This window comes from Protopterus annectens, chromosome 8.part0 (assembly GCF_019279795.1).
Source record: "Protopterus annectens isolate FY-2018-M chromosome 8.part0, PAN1.0, whole genome shotgun sequence".
NCBI lineage: Eukaryota > Metazoa > Chordata > Ceratodontiformes > Protopteridae > Protopterus > Protopterus annectens.
The window spans coordinates 422,682,752-422,709,709 of record NC_056741.1 but is presented as its reverse complement, the minus strand read 5'-3'; the positions used below and the strand labels follow the sequence as shown (position 1 = coordinate 422,709,709).

Genomic DNA, 26,958 nt, shown 5'->3' with positions numbered 1-26,958 from the left:
AAACATATTGATAGCAGTAATACATTTCTTAATTTCAATAAAGTTTATCGGCTTAAAAGTTGTTACACCTAGTAAAAATTAATTCATTAAAGCAGTATATTGGGATTTATTCAAAAGAACAATGGCACCACCTTTATCTGCTTGCTTGATAATTATACTATTGTCACAGCTTAATTCAGAAAGTGCCTTATATTCTTTATATGGTAAATTAAACATCTTTTTAATCCTACCCATCCCACCATCATATAATACACGTAAGTCCTGCTCACATACATTCATAAAAGCATTTAATATAGGGCAATTATTAGGAATAAATATACTTGATTTTTTACATACAGTAATACATTCATTCATTGTATCATTAAAAATAGGCTTTAAGCTCACATCTGTAATAAATAATCATAAATCTGTAAGTGCATCAACAATAGTATCCGACTTAGTCGGAATAAACTGCAACCCTTTCTAAAATAAATTAATTACATCTTCAGACACATTATAGTCTGACAAATTCATTAAAACACATTATCAGTTACTTCTTACTGTTTCCGTCCTTGCTTGTTGTACAGTAAAGGGCTCTCGTTCTTCCTTTTCACCCCATTTGAATCTATCAGTCGCTGCGACCTCCCTCACAATTGTTGCTGCTTCCGCACCTCCACTTTCTCTGGTAATTTTATCATTACAGGTTTTGTAAACTTGGAAAAAATCTCACTGTTCTTTGATCCAGAATCTATACTTGTAAGTTTATGGAAGGTACTAGCAGTTGCTTGCATCGTTGTTCCTGATGAAACAGCCTGATTGGCTGAACTAGCAGAGTTGGAGAACTGATTTTTTACCTCTCTCCCTGCTTGAATACTCGCATCCTCACTGGTCTGATACACAGTTTGAGATGATGTCATTGAGGCATTCTGATTTATTACCCGCCCTGCAGCAGCATTGGACGTTGCATTTATTACAGATTGTTGATTGGTCAAGTATTCATTTTCCTCACTAAATGTATCCAACTCATGCATTGCCTCTTTTCTCATTCGATTATTCAAGTTATTATTATTTACAGTATATGTACCTTTGGGCCATGAAAATATGTGACCCAAATTAAAGTCATTAATATCTCTAAGTAGTTTTCTTTGTTTAGTCGCTTCAAGTCACTTATCAAACACGTTCAGTCCATCAAGCATTTATTGATATAAAGTACAAAATCCACCAAACACAGGAGAATTACTTATCTCTTTCTCAAGTTTAAAAATTTCATCAGTTAATTCATTCTCAATATTGGCAAAAAATTAATTCATTATGACCATATAGTCCGCACTTAATTTTAAATTGAACTGCTGCCATTTCTTTAAAAGTTCAGGATATACATTTGCGTATGCTGGCATTTTTAACACTCGTAACCCTCTCGGCACTACATTGAGCTACAAATAAGACAAAAAGCTTAGCCGCTGCCATTGGAGTCTCTTGTATGCCTGAACTTTTCTTTCCAGCTTAATCAACAAGGTATCTAAGTTATTAGTAGTCATTAACAGTCATCGTTTTAGCCAACAGAGGGTTACCCGACATCAGTAAGATGTCCCGTACAGTACCGTACCCAAGACAGTTGAAAGATTGAATTATAGAATATAAATCCAAAATAAGAAGGCATGTAGCAACAAATGCATTGGCTAAACACATTATAGACAAGGGCGCTCAGCATGACTTTAAGATTAAAGTGTTAGAAATAATGTATAAGAACCTTAGAGGAGGGGACCTGAATAATAAACTTGAAATGGCAGAATATAAATGGATTACCAGGTTAGAGGCTGATAAATAACCTGGATTAAATAATATGGTTACAATTAAACCTATTTTAATAAATAAACAGAAGCAGTATAAATGAAAAGTTGAATGGGTTTTAGTATAGTAGTGGTTCTTTTTTATATATTTATGTGTTGTGGTTTTAAAAAAATTCTGAAAGTACTTAATTGTTGTTTGTAGTTTATTGGAAGGTTGTGTCACACGTTGCACCTGTTAAGGTATATATGATGTCTTTTTTAAATGGATGTGAATACTGATGAAGGGAGTTTCCTGAAAGCTTTTTTGTTTTATTTAAAATAAACTGAACGTTTCTATTCGTTTTGGATTTGTCTGTTCTGTAATGTATCTTAGATTCTTGCCCTTTTTACAATTGTCCATTATGACTTTATTTAGCAACAAATGTTCCTCTGTTCCATGTGACTTTCTTTTTTTACCCTTTTGTTCTATTGCCATGACTTAGTTTTCTTCTAAATGACTATAAACTCTGTTGGCATCAATTCCAGTACATAGTTTATACATCGTCAGAAAGCAAGTTATTGGTCTATAGTCTTTAGTGTAGTTTTAGTGATCCAAGTATGCATATGGGTATAATATAGAAGATTTTTGAATGTTTTACAACTAACACCCACTTACTAAACTGAGTATTAAGAAATGTTGTGGCTATCTGTTCTGTATGCTTTAGTACTGATGAGAAATGGAATAAAATGGATTTAACTGAAAACACTGCTATTGTCCCTGCTGATTAATCTTCAAAGTGATATGATAAATGGCAAAGTGGTTTAAGTCAATGATTGCTTGCAGTGTTTAATATCTGGGTAATATGATTACTGACATGGTGCATTAGTTTTGCAGGGGAAGAACACAAACAATATGTAAGCAATTATAAAATAACAATGTTGTTCATATCTTCATAGGTACACTGACTTAAATAAACTTCCAAGTGCTGTGTGCTCTGTGTTCTTAGCAAAGATTTCCTCAGTGGATATGACACTTCTATCAAAACGTTCAACGATGCGCCCTGCTATTCGTGAACAGGCACTGAAATGTCTTGTAAGTAAATGTAAAATTAAATCCTTGCATTAGCTTTGCCAAAGCAAGTATAATCCAAGCACAAATGAAAGTCTCTTCCATATACTAAGTTACTTACCTCAGCCATGTCTATTACTCTGCATCTATAGCACATGGCCTCAGTTAGCGATCACATGCTCTCTTCAGAAATATTTGAGCTTTTGATTAATTCTTTATACATGCTGAGAAAAAGACAATGTGCAGGTTTCAGTTCAGTTCAAACAATATATGCACACCACCCAATATCCCAGCCTGTAATTTCTGTTGGTCCACCACCTCTATATAGCCACGGAGAAGTTCCACCTAAGAATTAAAATGAAGAAGAAATGGTGAGCACGTTGAGGGTCTTTATAAAATAATGCCTGAAATAAGTTGAGATGTTGTCTAAAATGATGTTTGATATGCAAATTGCTGCTCTAGTAATTGGAGGATGACTGATCTGTCATTCTGAAAAGTTTAAATTGTTCTCTGAACTTTGGTGAGGGGAGCAGAAGAAGGCTAATACTGATGCCTTTCATTTCTGGTTCTTTGTCTTACTGGAATTTTATTCATTCTTAATAAAACTTGAAAAGGCAGAGCTGGGTTTATTGAATGAAAAGTAGCAAGTCTCATAAAAATTAATAACTTCAGATGTGAAAAGTTTTATTCAATAACTAGAAAGGAAGCTGTGTACAATATTTTAAGTTGTAAGAATATCACAATTGCTATTTTGGGCCTTAAAAATTATATGCATAAGAATTTAAACAATGCCACCAGATTAATGGCTTTAAAGATACACATTATAATTGTGAAACTCACAAACATCAAAGTAGCCATAATAAGAAATACATTCTGTAACAGTGATCCAGAAATAATTTACAAAGACATGCAGGTCTCCTGATTATTAAATATAAAAATATAAAGACTTACACCGTTTGTAATTAATCTACATTCTAGCTCTGATTTAAAAAATGAAAGTATTTTATTTAAGAAATGAACAATTATTCTATAACCTTGCTTTGTGACAGTATTGAATGGAGCACACTATGTGGAAAAGTGTACTTAAATCCCACTATATCATGGCAGTAGCCTGTGGCTGGGTGTAAATAATGTTTGGCTTCCTCACAGTTCACTTGATTTGTTCAAGAAGACGAAGCCAACCATGATTAAACCATGATTTTCCATACCCAGCTATGCCTTATTGCTATTACACAAATATATTAGTTTTATGTAATATTGTGTAGTTGTGTTGTTGCATTTATTTTAATATTTATGTGTTTAGCTGTGTATTCTGCTAACCCGCAGTAGTGGTGCTGCGGTAGCGTTGTCGCCTCACAGCAAGACGTTGTTGCATTCCATTCTCAGCTAGAGCATCTTCTGTGTGGAGGCATGCGTGAATGGGCGTGCTTTTGTTGAAGGTTGTGCATCAGGGCTGGTAACTCAGCATGTAAAAATCCACTAACAAACATTACCGGACCAGAGTTCTGCTGTGATGACCCCTAACCGGGATAAGCCGAAAGACACAACAGCTGTGTATTCTGCAAACTTTTACTGCTGCTTTATGTACATGGATGTGTTGCATTTATGCTTTAAGTGATATTTCTTTTTCTGCTACTTTCATTTTGTGTTATTATTGCTGTCTGTACTGCATATGGATACAAAACTGGTATTATGGTATTCACAGATTGCACTGAGAGCAATGTGATCAACAGCAAGGGTTCTGTTATTTGAGCCAAGCATTTCATGTTTGGTTTACCTGTTTTTTACATTGCTGTAATCTTTATGTGTCAGGAATGCTTTTACTTTTATCACTGCTTCTTGTAGTATTTTCTCTGCTTTCTGGATCTGAAACTGTTGATGTCTGTGACAAGAATGCAGATTACAGATCAGGTTGGCTAAGTTGCATATCTTTCAGTTTCTTTCTATTTAGTTCTGAGTGTGTGGGATTTTTATTTAAGTTCTTTCTATAATGTCCATGTATTTGAAACGGTTTACTATCACAATGCCTACGTGCACTTGCACGGCTATGAAGTATTCGAACAACAGATGTTCGAATACTTCATATTTCGGCAGGTGATGTGAGCGAACATTACCATGGCGAATGGACTGTGCATTCGCAATTCTAACATTCGCTCATGTGAGGGGATCGCGGTACAGTGCGGTTAGGGAAATACATCCCTTTCCTCACTGTAGTGCGATCTCGGAGTTGGAATATTAAGTTGGGGGGTGTGGGGGTGTAGCCCCCCACAGAAGTGGGGGCACAGCCCCCCTGCATAACTGTGTGTTTAGGCTAGTTAAGTAGGTAGTTACGGGCCGGGTGGGAGTGCTGTGTATTGCCGAAAATGTCGCTAGCGACATTTTCGACAATACACAGCTGTTTTCGACATTAGGAGAATTCGGAAATGTTCATTTCCAATGTATAAATTCGAAAATGCAGACAGGTTTTGTTCTGATTTTCGAATTTATGATAGTAAACCATTTGAAACTGTATCCTCCTTTTTTTTGGAAACACTATAGGCACTAGAGTCCCAAGCACTCAAAAGCCACTGTCTCAAAGCCAGGGGTCTTGAAATCCTTGTAGTTTGTTTCGGCTGCTGCTCAAGCTTGAATTCAAATATGAGTTCAGGCAAGCAGTTGTGGAGAGGGAGCAGGAGGGGGATTAACATCGTAGGGAGCAGGAATGGGATTTTAGATGAGAGCTTTAGGTTTAGGGAGTCAGAAGGGAATTTTACGTTTAGGGAACAATCAGAAAGTGGTGCAGAGGTTTAGGGTAAGGGAGGCAGGACTCAGGGTGGGAACTGAGTAGGAGTTTTTAGGGTTAGTGTTTAGGTTCTGGTACAGTCAGGTGTTGGAAAGGCTAGTGGAAGTTCCAGCACTTGCATTTTTGAGCAAATGGAAGAGAGCAAGCACGTTGCAAGCTGCTAACACTTCAGCACCTGTAGTACCCTGAGTGTTGTTTACATTATGCTTTCTGTTCACTCTGCTATTTTGAAGCTGGACTTACTTCTGTAAGTAAACCTCAGCTTACAACAGACACACTGATTAATGTGTCTAGTCAACATCTATGTTTCTAAATAACAATTACCTTTTACTATATAATGACTTTGCTACAATTAAGAACATTTTATAGTAAATAGCAGTCTAGGGTGCAGTGTACTTGGCTGACATTTTTCTCTTTATTGCAAACTCTAAGACCATTGGATGAAGTCTGGCAACATATGCAAAGCAAACAATTACAATTATAGGACTGACACCTGTTACAAAGGGTTGTAAGCAGTAGTTCTTATAACCAGCCATCAAAATCAAGATTTATGCTAGGAAATTATAAATCTTCCAGAACCTACACATCTTGATTGGAGAAAGGTTCTTAAAGAAGTCTTGGCTTTACCAGATATCAAAAATATATTGAACTTTGCAATTTAACTCCTTCTAAATGGGTGTATGAAAAATATGACCCCAGGAAGCTCATATGCCAAAATATGGAAATGCCCAGAAAGGAAAATTCCTCTTGTGACTAGAAGTAATGCTGTATTATGCTGTTTAATAAAGATCACCCATTTGCTCCTACTTGGGGTGAGGGAGCATGGTTATCCAGGGAGCGAAATATACATTTTTCTCCTTTGGTAGCCTCGGCACCCCCAATAGCAGATATGAGTACCCACCAAAGTGAAGGCCTGCTTATCCTTTGTGCATATGCTTCTTCCTGCTCATGTAGAACCATGTGCATATCCACAGTCCATATGACAATGAATGCCATACATGTCCTTTTCATTTGATGTCAATGTTTGCAGTGCAGGAGACAGATCCTCCTTACCCCCCTTCCCTCAAAACGGGTATACCAGCATTGATTGCTCAGCACCATCCTCCCTGCCAGGCCTTCTCAGTGTCTGGATCACTACTGATCCAGATTATCTGCACTGCAATCAGAGCTTTCTCCCTCCAGCTTACCTCACATCATCAGTGAAGTAAAGAAAGGTAAGATTATTACATCACAGAAAAGAAAAAACAACAAACAGAGAGAAGTCAGTCATGGTCCACTTATTTATTTTATTATTTTATTTATTTATTGGCATTTGATTACCGGGAAAGTCCACTGAGCAATGGAAAGACCATTTTCGGTGGAGGCCCAGGGAGATGGCAGCTTTTTGGCATTATTGAGTTATCTATCCTCCAACACTCTGTTTAAAACTGACAATTAATAAAAATGCATCAATAATCTAACAACTCACCCATATGAAAATTTTTACTGCAAAATCAAGTAACTGCTACAATGGCAAGGAAGCTAACTTTCTCTGGTTACACTCTACTTAAGACCTGGAAGCAGAACAGTTCTGAGCTAATACACAGAACAGAAAATACTTGGGAAGCTATAAATTCTAAAATTATTAGAAATCAGTGTGCACTTAGAAAAGTAGACACTAATTTAAAATACAGTGGTTATTAAATAAAAATAGGTTACAGAAGTGTTAAAATTAACAGAGAATAACTCAGACCAAATTGTGTACAATGATCTAGGCTGTTTGGTTAAGACAGAAATTAAAAAAAATGTAGGATCAGAACTGAGAGTAATCTCACTCTCATAATGAAGTGAATAAAAGGTATTTTTTATGGTACTATAAAGAAATGAGATCAAATGGCAATTCTAATAAAAAGGTCTTTGAACAATAGGAAGCCTTTGACAGAAAGAAAAATAACTGAAAATTCATAGTTACTTAATGGTAGTATACCATTTTTTAACAATTTTGAACAAGTTTAGCCATCAGAAGTGTATGGGTTAAGTATGCAAAATTATGTCTCAATTAACTGACACAAGATCATTTGACCCCAGAATACCTAAAACCTAGAGAGACTGCTGTTCAAGACAGTGACAATCCCAAGGTCACATAACAGAAAAACGTTTTTTTGCATGAGGGACAAGCCTCACCCATGAACCCTGAGTGTGGAGGGCAAGCTTCCACACCCACAAACTATATTTGTATATATATATATATATATATATATATATATATATATATATATATATATATAGCCCTATCAGTTGATCGAGTTTTCAGAAACTTGAAATTCATATCAGCGAGACAATATAATCAAATTTCTGAAAACTCAAAGCTTTTGAATGGAGATCGCCGTACAGTGAGCTTTGGGAAATTTACTATTTTCCTCAATGTAATGCAATCTCGGAGTTGGTATACTTGCAGGAGGTGTGGAGGGGTGCAGCCCTCCACATGGGGAGATGCAGCAGATTTGCCCCCTACAAAATGTAAAAAAAAAGTGTATAGGTTTGACATGGTAGCTAGTTGTCAGACTAAGAATTTAGTCTACTTAGCCCAGTGTAATACTTGCTATAGCTTTTATATTGGCAAGATGAACAGAACATTGATGGAAAGGGTCAGAGACCACGTTAGATGTATTAGACAGTCAGATGAGAAGAATGAGATAAACATGTTATAGATACCAACAGCAAACATAATTTTAGCTTTATGGTAATTGATAATATACCAGAAGATCAGAGGTTGGGTGACACCTCTAATAAAACTGAGAGCAGGGAGCGTTATCAGATAAATGCAAGGGTTTAAACTGTAAGGTCTCTTTAAGACAAGCTCTTAATGCTAGAAGTAAATATTTAGTAATTAAGAGGGTACACATGACCAGAAAGTAATGTGCTTATTGGTGGAATCTGAATGGCTTGGGGATATTTATCTGGAATTTTTGTAACTTGTTTTATAGTCTAATGAAGCTGACACAGACAATGAATACACTTACCACAGTTTTTCTAGAGATATTAAACTGTGGATTTTATTTCTGCTGCATCACAGTGTTTTTATTCTTGTTCATTTTGTATATATAAATATATATATATATATATATATATATATATATATATATATATAGGTTCATAGGTGTTTACTAGGCTAATGGCCCAGAGTCTTTGCAAGCTTACCCATAGGATTACCCTGGCATCGTGCCACCCGACCTTAATTTCTAGCGGCTCTGTCCAGTAGAGCCACTGGAGTGATCCCTGGGGTGAATTTTCTATTTCCCGTCCACTCATCAAGGTTTCTCTCTGTGGTGTGGAGGGATTGGGATTTCTTTAGATGTAGCATTTCTAACAGAGCTGGATCAGACATGGCTTTGTATGTCAAGCAGAGATCGCCTCTAAGTAGGCGATATGAGACAGAGAATAGTTGGAGTTTTTTTAGTCTGTCCATATATGACAAGTGTTTAAGACCTAGGATCCTCTTTGTGAGGTACTTTTGTGTCCTCTCTAGTTGTTGCAGGTGTCTAGTGAGGTACATGCCAAATGGATCATTGTAGTCAATGACTGGCCTAATGAGGGAAGAGTACAGGGAGACAATGACCTCTTTCTTCCTGCATGCAAAACCCTTAGTAATGAGATGTGCCACATAGAAGGACTTTCTGACCACAGTGACAATGTGGTGGTCAAAAGAGAGGCTGCTGTCAACCTGTGCTCCCAGATCTCTTATAACACCTTCTGTGTTCAGTGGACTACCATCGATGTGGTAATTCATGGGAACCAGGTTTTGGCCAAAGAGGATGACAATACATTTTTTGGCATTGAGCTTAAGGCCATGGTTCTGACACCAGTTGTTGGTCTCAGTGAGGCCTTTCTGTAGGATGTCAACATCACTTGGGGAGTTAATAATAGCTCCCAACTTGAATCGTCTGTGAACTTGTCAGCCTGAGACCCTTTGTGTTAGCCTGGACTTCAGAGAAGTAGATACCAAACAGAAGAGGTCCCAGGACCAAACCCTGTGGGACTCCACTCGTGACTGGTCGGTATATATTTATATATGTATAGATATATATACACACACACACACACACACACACACACACACACATATATATATATATATGTGTGTGTGTGTGTGTGTGTGTGTGTGTGTGTATACATACATATATATATATATATATATATATATATATATATATATATATATATATATACATACATATATACACACACACACACACACACACACACATATATATATATATATATATATATATATATATATATATATATATATATATGTATATATATCCTGTGAGACGGCACAAACTCAAAGAAAGGAAAAAGGTGGAAAAAACACACCTTCTTGATTTTCTCCATATCTAACTGCCATTAGAAGACACTGGCAACTTTCAGTGATGATGTTCTGAACATTAATCAGTTGTGCAAAGACAGTATGCTTCCTTTAGTATATATTGTAGCTATAGAAAAACAGAATGGACATTAAAATATTAAAAACTAAATCAGCAACAGGTGCTGATTTCATAACTAATAATCATTTATATGGCCTTTCAGCTGAAGTTATCCTAGTTCCCAGTAAAAGTTATGACAATTATATACTCTCAAATCAGTGCAGGGATTTATTGATTGTCCATGTGGGCTTATCAGTCTATTAGATACCTGTTAAATGTGTGAGAAGCATCATTTTCGACAAAATTAAAAACACTTTAGCCAAAAAAAAATCTTTCAAAATGCATATAGCAAATACCTATCCAACTTGACAAATTACTTTCCTTTCAAAACAACAGATCAATGACCATGGATAAAGTCTTTTAAGTAAGAGCAGAAACCATAAATAACAACAGAGCATTTGATACTAGATGTCAAATATTACTGTTTGATAAACATAAGGTTTGAAGTTTATATAGCAAGGTATTAAGCTACATAGGAAACAGGATGACTTAAAAAAATGAGCTGTTAATATAAGAGAAAATAATAATAAGGGTAATAAAGTAAATCTTGGATTTCTGCATGGTTTGTGTCTATGCCCCTTCTTATTGATGTGTACATCAGTTATCTTAGACTATCAAGTAACATTTGGCATGTTAAATACATAGTGGAGTTGTGACGTCTCTCCTCTGGGCGAGTAATTAAGGAGCCTGAATCTTCACCACTGACACTGGTGGAGAACGTTCACTTAGAAAAAAAACTGGATATTCACAGTATTTTAGATGCAGCTCTCTGCACCAAGCACAGTTTCTCTTAAGAGCACACAAGGAGCACACCCAGTCCTAGGGCTGGGTTTTTCTCTCCAGGCCCCAAATAAGTGCCTGTGTCCCTGTTCCAAGTAGCTGACACACACACTCTTTGAGATTTGATTTTCACAGACACACACGCACGCAGACACACACACACACACACACACACACACACACACACACACACACACACACATCTGGGAAAGGCTGGCACAGATTTACCTGCTATACCACCTTCACCCAGAATATAAGGTATATTCACTACTAGAAGCCAGCTACTTTAAGGCTCTTACAAGGGTACCCAATTGCTCTCAATAAAATTAATACTTATACAAATGGTAGTGTTTCCAAGCGACAAGACTTTCAGGAGCATGAAGCCCACAGTGCCACCAAATAAATGCAATTCCTGTCAAAGGTTAAACTATTTTCTAAAAGACCAGCCACAGTGAAAGGTAAAGATATATTTAATAATAAATAATAAACAGAAAACATGAACATACTGAATATTTATTTACAGTTAAGACCAGAGTTTCAATTCAAAGGAAATATGAAAAACAACATAGCTGGAAAGATTCAGACAGATACAGAAAAACAATATTTAACTAATCTCACTATATTTTCCTAACGGACTGCAGAATTACTGTTCCCTACTAACTGGCTAGAGCAAGGCAAGGTGAAGTAGTTGAGTGGTCTTGTTGTCAGGTCCAAGGCAGAGTGCTGAGTGTCACTATTGCATCTCTCACTAATATCAAAATGCAATCTCAGTGCTGCTATAGAATGACATCACATCTGGTCACCTGACACTGTGGTTCCCACATTAACCAACTGAGTAGAAGCTGAACCAGAATCTAGCACAGATGTGTTATGGTACACACCTAGAGCTTTGCTAAGGCATCTGGAGAATGTAAAACAATTCCAATACTTTCATCCTTCTTTTAGAGACTAACCAGACATTCTCTGTCAGCCCAGGGTAGCACTTAATTCACCACTTAGGACAATCCCAGACCTGCATTCAGGCCTGTGAGATAAAATCTTTATGACCTAAAGCAAGTCATTTAATTTCAAGCTATTTTTCTTAAGGTAAACTGGGCTGAGCTTAACCCCTTCCTTTCCAGCATTCTCTGTTAACATGTATACATTTCAGCAGTTGCCACAATACATCATGATATACATGTATATTTTTTTTCTGTCCAGCAGGACCCACTGATGGTACATTTTTAACACAAGCAGCTTTACAAATACATTTTTACCACAAGCATCTGTGCAAATCAGTTTGATATGCAAATGACATAAAATTCTTTACAAAACTCCAGCTAGCTATGCTGACATATGTTACACATGCACTGCCCTACTCTCTCTGGCATAGCTGGCACTACCTCACATCATCAGTGAAGTAAAGAAAGGTAAGATTATTACATCACAGAAAAATCAGAAAACAACTACAAGAGAGTCTAAACACATGGTCCACTTATTTATTTATTTATTTATTTATTGGCATTTGATTACCGGGAAAGTCCACTGAGCAATGGAAAGACCATTTTCGGTGGAGGCCCAGGGAGAAAAGCTCCAAGATATATATAAGTGAAAACATAATAGATTCTAAGACACTATACAATAATTACATATAATGCATTTTCTTGAGATTTATACAAAGTAAACAAATAGGTGCAGAACTATTATAATTACTGGTGAACAGGTACAATATTTACAATAATGAAAAATTGGTTTGAGTAATATCCATAAGGCATAGTCAGATATAGGAAAAAATTGACTATAAAATGAATGTGGTATATGTTAGTGAAGAAAACATAGAAGGTAGTAGTACTCTAGGAGAGGTAGGATGGTTGGATTGTAGAGGTAGCTTCAGGAGGGAGTGTGGTAGATGGTAGGATTCAATTAGTGGAGAAGATAAGAATAAAAAAGAATATAGGCTGGGCATAGAGAAGGACTGGGTAAGTTCAGTAGTAACAGATTAAGTAATGGTGGAGGAGGAAACAGAGCAGCTACAGATCCAATTAGAGAGGAAGTGGTTATGAAGGGCAGTTTTAAAGTTGCAAGGATTATGTAGCGTGCGGATGACTGTAGGCAGGGAATTCCATTTTTTGGCCCTGGTCCATGAGTAAAGTAGCTGTCCTATGGGTAACCTGGGTTTATGGACTTGAAAAAGCTGCTGTTGTTCAGATCGAAGTGGCCTAGTGGGGTTATAAAGGGAGAGTAGTGAGTTTAGTGCAGGGCAAAGTTGTGGTTTACAACTGAGTTTGTGAGTAATTATGAGCTGGAGGGATAGTAAGTAATGGGGAAACTCAGGCCATTGTAACTTTTTTAGAGCAATGCAATGATGAGTAGAGTTATTGGTGTTTGTAGTGAATTTAGTAATTTTGTCATAGCATAGCAGATTTCTAATTTTGACTGTAGGGATGACTGGAGATTGGTTAACAGTAGAGCACCAGAGGTTAGAGAAGAGAGCAGGTATGCTTGTGCTAGAGTTAGTTTAGATGAGAGGGAGAGGTACTTACTACTCCTATAAAGAAACCTTAATTTCTTATGGGTCTTGGAGATGCTGTTTTGAATATGTAAATCAAATTTGAGGTTTTCATTTATTATTAGTCCTAGCAATTTGGTGTGGGCTACTAGCTCAATTATTGTAGCACTGGGTGTGAAAATCATAAGTTTAGTTTTTTTAAAGGTTAAGAGAGAGATGGTTGGTGTGGAGCCATGTCTCCACAGAGGAAAATGCTGCTTGAGTGTTTTGATAAAGGAGAGTTTCATTGGGTGCAGAGCAGACAATGGTTGAGTGGCCTGTGTATTGGACAAGGGAGCTGTATGGGATGGCCAGATGGAGATTATTGATGAAAATATTAAAACACAGAGGGCCTTAGATGGAACCTTGAGAGACTCCTGTAGGGTTGCGAAGGAAGGTGGAAATAGAGTTGTGCCACCTGACAGCATGTTCTCTGTTAGAGAGGTAGCTGTGGAACCAGTTGATGGCATGGGGAGATAATCCTATGTTTGATAGCTGAGATAAGAGGAGTGAATGAGAGATGGTGTCAAATGCTTTTGACAAATCTAAAAAAAGGGCAGATACAATGTGTCCTGAGTCCCTAGCTTTGTTAACTATATCTAGAAATGAAATCATGAAGTCTACTTTCTTTAGTATAAGTAGACAGTGCTCATTAATACCAGCTTGTTATGTATTATATACACTGATATCAAGAAATTTACTTCAAGAGAGGAGCCAGTCATAATTCTTTGCAGTGTATATGAGCTATCTGCTCCATGTACTACCAGTTACACAAAACAAAAGTATAGTAGTACAAACTACAATTTATGTTTAAAAGTATGGCAGAGCGAAGTATCAAACAGCTTTTAATGCTGTTTTAGCTTCTTGCTGCTTTAGCACTAAACTAGAATTTAACAGTACTTACAGATGCAAAACACGCCATTGAATTAATTGGGTGTTATTTACAATTGGTGTGTTTAAATAGAAGCGTTTGAGTTCTCTGTAGATACGTCTAAAGAAGCATGGGGTTACACTGTGAAAGTGCTTACATTTTTCTGTGTTTTTGTTTCATTAAATGGACTGTTTGAAATAGCTATATAGTGCCGTTGTTTTGCCTCACACCTTTTTGCCTTTTGAGTACTTACAGATGCTTAACAAAAGATTGTTAAATACATTTCTGATGTCAAAGAGATGCTTACCAAGATTATCTTTTCCCACTTTTGCACCATAATTGCAGTGTTCCATGCACTATACATTCTTCTTCTAGAAGAGCTGTTAGGAACATGGATGCAAGTTATAAGTTTGTAACATTGCTGAAATATGTTACTGGGTCTTATCCCTAAGCACAGTAAAAGATAGCTATTTCTCCAAACATACCAACAGGTGTTTAATAAAGTTTATTTTTCCTAAACATGTTCCTGCATGTGAAAGCATGCCTCAACTTTTGGAGCTTTTCATAATGTGGTGGGTGTATCAAATAGTATAGATGTACTTGTTGACAAAATGCACTTCTAGGACATTTCCTATAAGACAGCTATAAGCAGAGGAATGGTCATCTCTGAGGAAGTTACCACTGATTGATCTGTCATATAAAGGAACATGTTAATGCCAAGAAGCAATCCTCAGAAATGGATGCTGTGGAATAGGATGGAATTTATGACCAAGGGGGTAACAGGGCATCTAGAATAGTGCCGTCTGGCACTCCTTTGGATATTGTATTTGCTGAATAAGGTGTTTTGTTTTCCAGGACTCTGCATAGCCTGTCATTAAAGCAGTTAGCAAGCCATTTGATAAGCTTACTGTTTAAGTCATGTTCTGCCAATTCATTGAACAGAAGAGGTTGCAAAACAAAGTCAAATGCCTTGCTTAGGTCAATGAACACCACACAATCTAATATGGAAGCTGCTGTCTATGTTAGCATGGTCCTTTCCTATACCTATATTCTGTGACACTTATTGCACAAATGGAGTTCAGCTAAAGTCACCTTTTCCAGTCTTACCTAAAGCTGAAGGTAAAGAAATGAATCTGTAACCAGTTACTGTGTCATTGAGTGCACTTTTTAGAAGAGGAATAATTGCGACATGCTTGTAAGTAGTGCAGATCTCAGCCACAATAACAAAAAGGTTGCAGAATTAAAAACATAAGCAACAAGAATTAAAAAAAATGTCACAAACCTTGTGGACAGTCCATCAGCACCTGACATGCCAAGAAGGGGGAGGGGGGGTCTTTTATGAGGTTGTTTGTGGTTTGAAGTGATACTGACTGATGAGTGAATGAAATGGGTGAAATCTAATTCATTGTCCAAGTACTAAGTGAAACTTCCAGACTTGTGCATTAGAGTTGTTTGGAAAGTATTGAGTTAAGTTTTGGAGTTTGAGCAAGGCTTACCACTTACATTGCAAATAACTTTCCTGGTTTACTTTTATTTCTTCCTGTTTATCTTGCTTCAAACATTCTTTGAATTATTGAAAGATTTGCATTCTTAAGGAAATCTTCCTTAGCTGTTCTACGTTTTCTGTGGATTCTTTAAGTAGTATAAGTTTGATATCTTATTATGATCATCAGCAAAGCACTTTGCCTGTATGAGCACCACGCTTTCCAAAGATGTCTTGAAGATAACTATTTTACATTTTGATGCTTAAGCCTTGTAGTGGTGATTAGAAAATATTTGTATTGGAGTTGATTGAGATTATTTACAAAAAATAATACAGTATTGGTGTCCTCTAGTTTAAGGATATAATAATAATTCTGTGTATAAGCTACAGGAATAAGGAATGGAAGTAGTGTTTCATAAAATCACTATAAGTTAATTCTGGATCTGGGAGCTTGTTTTCTGGTTTACTAATGAAAAGACTACTGGATAGTCGATGACAATATTGTTGTACTGACAGAAAATATTTATGACTTATAATAATAATTTAATCATGTGCTGTGGGTTCCCCAGACCCTGACTTTAATCTAAAGGTTATAATGACAATTTATTTAAAAGAATACATATTGAAACTGTCATTTAGTGTATCTTTTACTTTTATGCATCACCGGGTCTTCAAATTGCAAAGGCTGTCACATCTGTTTTAAAATTAAGAGATGTAGTTTCAGTGATAGCTTTTCTACTTTAAGTAGTAGCAGGGGGAAAGCTACACCCTACTGCAACTTTTAGGTTAAGGCCACTCACAGACAAGTCATTTTGCTTCACGATTAGTTTAAGTAAGAGATATTGCCACATTTATGCACTCTGTCTTCTTGGAAATTAACAGCGGGAAGACAAAACCAACTATTTTGCTGATATTTGACTGTGAAAGGCATGGTAATATTGTGCTGCACAGAGTGAAAGTGCATTATCTGATTTAAATCAGTATTTTGAGACTTATACTCTATCTAGATTATGTTGTGCAGGCCAGACTTCAGATTGGATGATTTTTTTTATTGCTACGTGTATTCACTGTTATAGTATATAGGAGTATATAGGCCTTTAACTACTGTCTTATTTTAACCATAGCCTAGGTATTAATATGCCAAAATTCTAGACCAAAATAGGAGGGGACAGTAATGGAATATCTGCAAATGGAAAAATTAGTAAATTAATCCTGGCAAAACTGAAAAATGTAACTGATTCATAAATGCTTCTTAATAGCATACTGTATTTCTCTTTCCTTTGTAGCATTTAGGATAAGGGCATTAAATGCCAGATACTTACGACTAAAATGGGTGTTTATATTTCAAGGGCATAGGTAAATATACAAAAAATAAATGTATTACGTGAACTATTAAGAATTAGTAATAATAGAATCTGAGCCATATACTAGACTGGGAAAAAGGAACAGAAGATGGTTTGAGGAATAAAGTAGTGAATATATGGGTCTACTTTGCATGGTTGACTGTTCAGAAAGTCGACTTTCATATGGCCAAGACCATATGATCGACTTTCGAAAAGCCGACCATGTAAAATAAACAAAAAACACACAACAAACACTTACCTTTCAACTGTTAGCAGGGAGGGAAAGCCCCACTGCACCCCCCCCCCCGTAACTTAAATATGCCAACTTCGAGATCGCACTACAGTGCGGAAGAAGGACATTTTCCCATTCTGCATTGTACGGAGATAGCGGTTCCCCATGGCCGGCTTTTCGAAAGTCGATCATATGGTCTTGGCCATATGAAAGTCAATTTTCTGAAAAGTCGACCATGTAAATGGGACCATATATATATATATATATATATATATATATATATGTGTGTGTGTGTGTGTGTGTGTGTGTGTGTGTGTATATATATATATATATCTATGTATATATATATATATATATATATATATATATATATATATATATATATATCACTGTGGGTGAAACCTTTTGGTGGGACGGGATAATGGTGCTAGGTTGTAATCTTCACTTTAACCAAAGAGACTGCACTTCAACGACGCACTAAGTTACACAGGCCACCTTAAACATAAAACCTCCACTGAAAGATGTATTAAAACAAAAAAAAAATTTTAATACAATAAGTTGAGCCCTTTTGTACATGAAATGTATAAGACTTCATTAGAACTAAAGTTCCCAAGCTACACCAAGCATATTTAAAGCCATAACAATTACCAGAATCATTTCTTTTTTCTGCACTTTGGGCTGTGTTCTTCTTTGGTTTTATAATCTTCACTTTATCTAACTTTAAGTAATCCTTTATTTGGTGCGAAAGGGCACTATGAATACTCAGAAAGGCCTTATGGTGACAGTAAACTAAATCCTGAGTAGCACAACAGTACAGCAGATAAACTGAGACTACCTTCCCAGCATACATCATCCTCAGTGTATCTCAGCCTGTGACGTGATTGTAATAGTCGCCATCCCTTGAATAGCTTATGTAGTACCCTGGGGTCATTCACTTCATTCCTCACTTACATGCAGGACTGAGAAGCAGAAGGCTGGTGTACAGATCTTGCTCCATGTTCTGTTGAGGTATGCCCAACCCTTGAACTACAGCTATCACCACCTTCAAGAGTTAGGTAGGGTGCGCATCAGCAGAGATAGTATTTGGATGCTACCTTCTGTCAATGGCCACCACATAGATGGCTACAGTGGGCCTTGGCACTTTTCTCCTTGTGTCTGGCATAAGACTTTTGTGACACCGCCTTTTTAAAGAGCCAAGTGTATAGTGCAAAAAAATGACCTCAGTCTTCTGTTAAATAGACTAGTTTATATAATATGCCATGTCACAGACCTCGTGTTACCTTATTTCTATACTGATGTCATTTATACAGTGCTTAATTTACATAAAAGAGATAGGATGTCAAATAAACATTTTGTTATAATCTCCCTGAATATATGCAACTATTAATAAAAATTGTATTCATCACCTTTGTATTTAATATTATTTATAATTTAATTTTTTTGGATTGTTAATCACTGTTATTGAAAAATGTATATTCATAAAGTATGGCCAAACTCAACCTATTTGATCATCATCTGGGGATAATTTATTATTGTGAACAGAATTGTAAATAGCAGTTCTTTGCCTACCACTTTATTTTTATTACTGTTAAAATTCCTAATTGACTTGATAAAATTTACTTTAAATAATGGATAAAATGTGAACAGCACATGTTGTTTTTATGATAACTTTTAACCTACAGAGCATGTTGCAAAAAAATTCTATAACATCTTTCTAGGCTTAGGATATATAACATATAATTGGATATGCAATTAATTCCAGAATTTGTATTTGGGAGTCAGAAAAAGTCTCACCAGTCATTGTAATTTCCTACACAGCGAAACCAATTACCATGACAGTGAGAAAATGCACTTCAGAAACAGATAGTGCATCACTGAATTGCAGTCTAGCTAATAGCAGCACTGTCAGACATGAGAGTCGCAATTTTTTTCCCTTAGTGGGCTATGCATCAAATTGACAAAGGCACCCCAAGAGTAACACACACACACACACACACACACACACACATACAACCACATATGTGGGGTAGTCCCTCACGGTAAGCCTTTCTGAGTCCCAAACTTAAATTAACAAGGATAATTCCTTTCATAACAACGTACCTAATAAAATGATGTAGTAATAAATAATAATGATGGATATTCTCTTTAAAATTATGAGACTTTTAGCTTTATCTTCAAAATTATAAAACTAATCAAAAACTTTTAATTAAGGTGCTATGGACTTTTTTGTAGCTTAAGAAAATCAGACTGATGACATTTTTAACTCTGTGGAATACTAGACAGAAAAAAAGTGTGATTGCACCAACAAATGCCATGACTTTGTAAAAGGAATAAGAAAAGTGAAGATTAAACTAGTGACACTAAATATAACTTTATTAAAAACTAATAACATTAAACATAGATCACCACTTTCATTCTCTTCTCTGCTCATGATTTTGTTAATGAAGTCCTGAAATCCTGAACAAAAAAAAGTAAAAAAATGAGATGAAAGCACTACCTGTGCTGGTTTTAGTTATTTTAAGAGTCATTAGTTTCCGATTTTTTTATTCAAGGCAAAATGTGTGCCTGTTGAAAGACTGAGACTATAATTGTGATCCTTGGAGCACTGAGAATTTAAGTACAAATGGTGTGGGGGACATAACTTTCAACCACTCAGGGACAAATCTCAATAGAATCAGGGACAAATACAGAAGTAATCAGGGACAACCAGGAACACTTTTAAAATATTAGTTCTATTAACTTGAAACACTAGCAGAACAATAAAATGTGAATTAATATACAGTTTCAGAAGTAAAGAAAGCCTGTAACTCTAATTATTGTCATTATTTATTAAGTATAATAAACTACACATTCTCCAAATATTGCCAATTTTAGGAGGGATTAATAGGGACATATCTAAAAGAATCAGAGATAGTTGAGAGGTATGTTGGGGGGCAGGGCATGCACTAAAAATGAAATAGCAGAATCTAGCACATTTTGGAGTTAAAAAAAACTAGTAACACATTTAGTGGGGAACTATCCTAGTTTTCTTTATAAAAATTGTTCAAATCTCAAACAAATCCTTTGTAAGGATCACCACATAATAAGTAAATATGTTAATGAGAGAGTTGGAACTTTTTCTTGTAGAAAATGTAATAGATGTTCCTATATATGTACCATCCAACTCTATACTCATCCAACCTTGAATTTTACATTTTACTTTAGAGGTTTTGCAACATGTTCCACAAAGAACTTGGTATACTTGGCTACCTGTGTTAAATGCACTGCATTTTACATAGGACTTACCAAGAGGAAGTTATCTGATAGAATTTATGATCACCTTTATGAAATAAAAAGAACTTCAGATACTAATGCTTTGGCTTTACATATTAAAGAACATACAGACCATGGTTTTTGTTTTAGAGTTCTAGAGATAATCCCACAGAATTTAAGAGGTGGTGATGTGGGTAACCGTCTTGCAACAGCTGAGTTAAAGTGGATTTTAAGATTTAATGCACATAATTATCCTGGCTTAAATACCTCAGTCTCCATGAAACTCATTTTAGATGGTAGGAAACGTTAATATAGTGAGATCTGACTTGTTCATTTAGATACTCAGATATCTTGGTACATACATATACTTAACTATTTATACTTATATGTACATATTTAATTATTTATAATTAATTGTTAGTGTATTTAATTAACTATTTATATACTTAATTAGTTGTTTGTTTTTGAGGCCTTACAGACCGAAATTATTGAAAAAATTCTTTGTATAAATATGTAGATAGACGAATGATTAATTAATTTTTATAATCTAACTAGTAATTGCTTACCTAATAAATAAATTGGTGACTGAGAATATGTATATATATTTTCAATCAAACATTCTTAATTAATGGTTTGTATAATTAATTTTTATTAATTGAATAGAAAAATAATAGGCCTTACCTCTTTATATATATTTGATTAAATATTTATACATACTGATAATTATGTGCATTTGATAGATTTGTTGAATTATTTCTATTTCGACTAGAGACACATTTGTATTTGTGGGTATACATATTTATGCATATCTATACACATCTACACATATTTATGTGTATTGATTTTCATATATATATATTCATACAACATTATGTCACTATGTTGGTCAAAACTTTAATATATTTATGATTACTTAAGATCCTCTTTTTCAAAGCTTAATATTCTAGATATTGTTTTGCCTCATCACACTATGGACCAAGCTAGACCTAGGTTGAGTTAAAATGCACCTAGACTGTTTGCCTGTTGATAGATAATCAAAAAACCCTATATAATGGGGCATGTATGATCTTCTATAAAAAGGAAAAAGAGAAAAAAAGTTTCTTCTATGTATTTCTAGAGGTTAATTTTTACGTATTCCTAAATGAAAAAATTTTTATGCACTATTTTTATGCATTTTAGGTGTCAACTTCAATATATTCTAAATGTAATTTTATATGCGTTGTTTACGCATTTTATATGCATTACACACAAGCCTTTTTCTTATGGAAGTAATAAATTCATACTATAGTACACATATATACACTCTTTTACTATATTTAATGTTTAGAGTTGTGTTCTAATGTTGAGTTTTATTCTGAGCTTTAACCTTCTCTAATTTCAGAGAATTCCATTATGTATATAAATAGATATCTGTATTTTTGCAGCCCTTAATGAAGTTACTTAAGAGTATTCATATACAGAATATACGTCTTCCGCGTTTTAAATGTTATATCTTTAAATGATTAATTGACTTTACTAATTAATTAATGTTTCACTTGTTATTTTACTACTTAATGTCTGTCTGTGGGTGCAATTGTTATCTGAAGAAGCGTGGTTGTATCCACGCGAAAGCGCTCATCATCCCACTTGTCTAAAATAAAAAGTCTTTTATTCTTCTACTTGTTTCTGTGGATTACTTGGATACCTTGATACTACATTTTTATCTGAAACATCGTGGAGAGACCATCTTCTTGTTCTACACTAACGTTACAAATTAATTATTTTGATATTTGTGTTTCAGAACAAAACCATGGCTAGCCTCACTGCTGATGACCTTGTCACCCTGGGAAACCTGATCTGTGAATTGTCAGCTCAGAATCTCACAGATTTGACAATGGAGGCTTTCAATGCATCACTGATGTCTTTTAAGAACTGCAAACAGCTGAGCTCTACTCAGAAGGCCATCTTGTCTAAGAGGATAATAAGCCTCTATGGGTATGTCAGCATAAAATGAAATTATTACTATGCACTATTTCATGACTATACAGCAGCGTTTTGTGTGTACAGATCTGGCTGTGAAAAGAGTTTTTTGTTAAGAAGATGTTAAAACATCAATTGTACATAATTTCTTTAAATATAAAATGTAGCACTGTGGTGTGATCCAGTGGTAGGTGTATGAAGGATGCCTCCTTATTCAGTAGCCCTCCCCCAAGCAGTCAAGTTGGCATTGTCCAGCATTGGTAGGATCACCTGTACATACTTGTTTAATAGCACTGCATAGTCCTCAGGCATAACTTCTATGGGACCAGCATTCTAAAGATGGACAGCTGTATGCTGATCACACTGGCAGTACATTTTGTTTTCATATTGATTTTAGTAACTCTGTTCAGTTCATAACTTTCACAGTCATGGATTAAGACAAAAAAGCAAATCTCATTTTTCTTAAATTATTTGAGTACCGTGAATGTAAATGTCTGACCTGCAACTTAATTACACATGAGTTTGTGGAGGAGAACAATGGGTCTTGTCCTTAAAATGAAGGAATCAAATTCAAAAGTTAATTTCATTTTAAATATAGATCTATTGCCATTTCCTTCCCAGACCTCCCATTTCATATCTTTACAGTTCTTAATTTACTCTGACCCTTGACCTTTGACCCTTGACTCATCCATCCCTTATATTGTACTTGAAACATATTTCTTTTTCTTCATTGCTGATATCAAGCTGCTTACTCCATGTCCCACAGTACTGACCCTGCTTTTGTGCTCCAGCAAGTTATTTCTCTGAGATAGAATTTAGAATTAAAGAAGCACTACAAGTTTCTATCTGTCAGAAGTTTCCTGCTTAAAATGTGTTACAAGGGTGTATTAAATTGCAAGTAAACTGCATAGGAGAGGTGGGTATATTGTGCTGGCTGTGAGTACTTATTATGGTTGAGGGATCTGTGGTAGAGCCTAGATGTAGGAAGATACAGAGACAAAAGAGGAAGATAAGAAAGCAGAAAAGGAGCTGAGAAGGATGGTATAGAAACAGGTGTGTCAAAGGCTGAGCAGGAATTACAGAGGACAGGAAGTTAATATGAGACTGTGTGTTAAGAAATTCAGAAGAGGAGCAGGTTGAGGTGGAAACAAGGTCAAAGTAGGCAGGAAGAGGCAAGTAAGAGATATTTATTTATTTATATTTATTTGACATTTGTTGACCGGGATAGTCCGACTGAAACAAGGCACTTTTTCAGTTGAGGCCCAGGAAGAAAAGCTCCACTTACAAGAGTACAAGTTAACAATAGTATAAAATAATGCAATAGCATTCAGTTATACAATAGTGTACAAAAATACGGGGAAAAGAAAAGCAAACATTCTGGTCAATGTCTATTAGTGAGATTTACATTTATATAGTAATATCATTAGCAAGTAACCTGGTACAATAAATGGGAAAAATTTGAGGAATAAGGAGCATTGTTACACCTCAGTGCTTGATATATAAAAGATATGAAGAGTAAGCTAGAGGAAAGACTGATAGAAGAGAAACCTGAATGGATGGTGAGTAAGTTCAGAAGAGAATATAGTGAGGTGTGCTGGAATAGTCCTTATACAAGGGAAAGAGTACAGAAATAAGAAAGTAAAAGGACAGAGGCATGAAAGTAAGGACAGAGTTGAGCTACAGGAGAGCGGAAGAAGGAGTGAAAGGAAGGAAAAGCAGGGACAGTTTGGGTAGGAGGGGAGGAAGGGGAGTTGGGTTTGCCATTCAGGGAGGGCTAATACAGGGGCAAATTCAAGAGGTATTTAGGTGATATTTTAAGGCATTCTTAAATTCATGACAGTGACTTATTTTTCTAATGGACAGGAGTAGCTTTTTCCAAGATAGGACAGTTAGGTAACTATATAGCTTTTGGCCTAAGGACCTTTTGGGCTTATAGATGTCGAGGTAAAATTGATCAGAGCTCCTAAGAGTTCTGAGTGGTGTATATGGGGAGACAAGAAATGAGATGCTGGGGCAAAAGAGGGGCTTGTGCAATATGGAGTGTATGATAGTAAGTTGGGAAAGCATTAATTGGTGGGGGAATTCTAACCAGTTAAGTGTTCTGAGAGCAAGACAATGATGGGCTTTAGATTGAAGGAGTGCAGCAAATCTGGCAATCTTGTTATGTTAATTTTGAGTTTTGAGAGACGCTTGGATTGTAGGTTAGTTAGGATTTATGCATTATAAAAGAGATTTGGCAGGAGATAAAAATTAGTGAGAGTCAGTCTAGATTCATTTGATAGGTACTTTTTATTTCTATATAATAGGCCAAGTTTTGGATGGGTTTTTTTATGCATTGGAACACATGCAGGTCAGATTTGAGTTGGTCATCTATAATAGCACCTAAAAGTTTAGTATGAGATTCAACTTCAATAGTGGTGTTGTTAAGAGATGTAATGATAAATATGGCTTTATGTTAGTGCAGTTATTTGGGGAGAAAAAGTAGAAGTTTAGTTTTGTTGGGGTCGGATGACAAATTGTTGAATATAAAAAAGGACGGCCATGAACCACAGGTCAGTAAGAAGAACAGAAAGGCAGGCAAGTTTCATAATACAGGGTGGTAGGCAATGGATGGGTAGAGCATGGCAGGCTGGCATGAGGACAGGACAAATAGCAAGGAAAGGGAGCAAGAAAGTGATGCTCACTGTAGTAGGCTAGGGGAACAGAAGGAAAAAATAGCAGGAGGGGGGGGGACTCAGGAGAATCCAACAGGAAGAAGCTAGGAGTGAGAGGACTGTTACCTGTACTAGCAGCTAACACACTGAGAAAAACAATGAGTAGACAGTATAGTGATTGCTTGCAGCAGTGTATAAGAAGTGCCTGGGGTTGGTAGGTAGTTGGAGTGAGACAATGCAGATGACAGGTCTATGCTGGGGCAGGTTCAAATTTAGCTCAGATGTAAAGAGCAATTCACAAGGCTGCAAACTCAGTGTTTTTGTCATCTCTACACATATCTTCAAACTAATTTGAAAAGGAGGAGGAGGACTGTAATCAGTCACTATACAGGTGAAGAAAATGGACTCTGAACATTGTATATGTAGATGATGTGGAGCATAGATTGGTAATGTTATTATTTAAAGCAAGTTGTCTGGGAAGAAGGTTGGAGGAGCTGCAAGCAGAGATACAGAAGGGAAGGGAAGGGTGTATTTTGTTGGCATCACAGAAACAAGTGCTTCTTACAGGATGGGGTAGGACACAGAAGACCCTGTATATATTTGTTTAGATATAATACAGAAAAGATGAGTAGAGGGAATTCAGAATATGCATAAGGGAAGGTGTCAAATTCCATTTTAGAGAAGATGAAAAACAACACTTCAGTCAAGGGAGTCATGAATATCAAAACCTAGATTAAATGCCCTCGTGATAAAAGAAGGAGGGGGTGCTGGTGAGTCAGTATGGTATACAATGTATTGACCCTCTGGACATATCAAAGAAGGTGATTTTGAGATCAGATGACAGTATAAAACAATGTTGTAAGAAAAAGAGGTGGGTTGTGTTCCTCGATAATCTAAATATGCCAAGAGCTGCCTGGAAGATCCCAGGCTCTTGGGTAGCTAGAGTGTGAGAACTAATTGATGTCTTGCACCAGAATTCCACCAGAATGGATAGGATTCTGGACATAATACTAATATTGGAGGAGTGAGTCTGAGATTTCCAGGTGAAGATGCTATTAGCTGACAGTGAACAAGCCATTATATGGCTTAGAAGAGAAGAAGGCCACAATATCAAAGATAAGGGCAACTGTGTAACATTGCATAGGGACTGATTAAGCTAAGTCAAGGGAGAGGGTGAAGGAAGTGTAGACAAACTGAGGAGATAAAAAAATAGTATTGGATCAGGTGCAGTGAACTCCAGACATTAACAGAGAATTTAAAGATGTGGGGAAAAAGATAAAAAGAGGAGAATGCCAGCATGGATACACAGGAAAGTGAAGCTTATAATTAGGTCAAAAGAGAAAGCATAAGAGAGTTGAAATATATGGGCAAATAGAAGGATGTCAAAGGAGGCGAACAAAGCAAGTACATAGGTAGAGGCACAAAACCAGAAGGAAATATTGGAGTAACAAATGAATTGAGGGCAGCAAAGGTTCAAGCTAAAAGCAAGCTAGTAGAAAGGATCAAGAAGGGAAGATGAGGCTTTTCTTGGTATGTTACAGAAAGATGAAACTGAAGGTCAGACCTCACTAGACTGAGTGAGGATGGAAAATGATCTTAGGAGAAGGAGATCAAGCAGAGGTAGTTAAAGCTCTCCTCAGTCTTCATGATGGAAAAGGAAAGCTTGGTGCAATGCTAGGAGAGTGCTAAGGAAAAGTGAGAAGAACAATGAAAGAACATCAGGACAGAGAAACAGGAAGTGGAAAGAGAACTGATTGAGAATGAGACCAGCAACCAGATGGGTAGACAATAA

General features: G+C 36.0%; 1 protein-coding gene across 1 annotated transcript in view; it reads left to right on the top strand.

Annotated features, from left to right (window-relative positions):
* The first annotated feature begins 2,708 nt into the window (after positions 1–2,708).
* Positions 2,709–26,958, top strand: part of LOC122808847 (otoancorin-like) — a 224,916-nt gene continuing 200,666 nt past the window's right edge. Inside the window, exons 1-2 of the mRNA XM_044079940.1 lie at positions 2,709–2,841; positions 22,334–22,527. Coding sequence (XP_043935875.1) covers positions 2,776–2,841; positions 22,334–22,527 — 260 coding nt within the window. The 5' untranslated portion in view covers positions 2,709–2,775. The remainder of the gene's footprint in view (positions 2,842–22,333; positions 22,528–26,958) is intronic.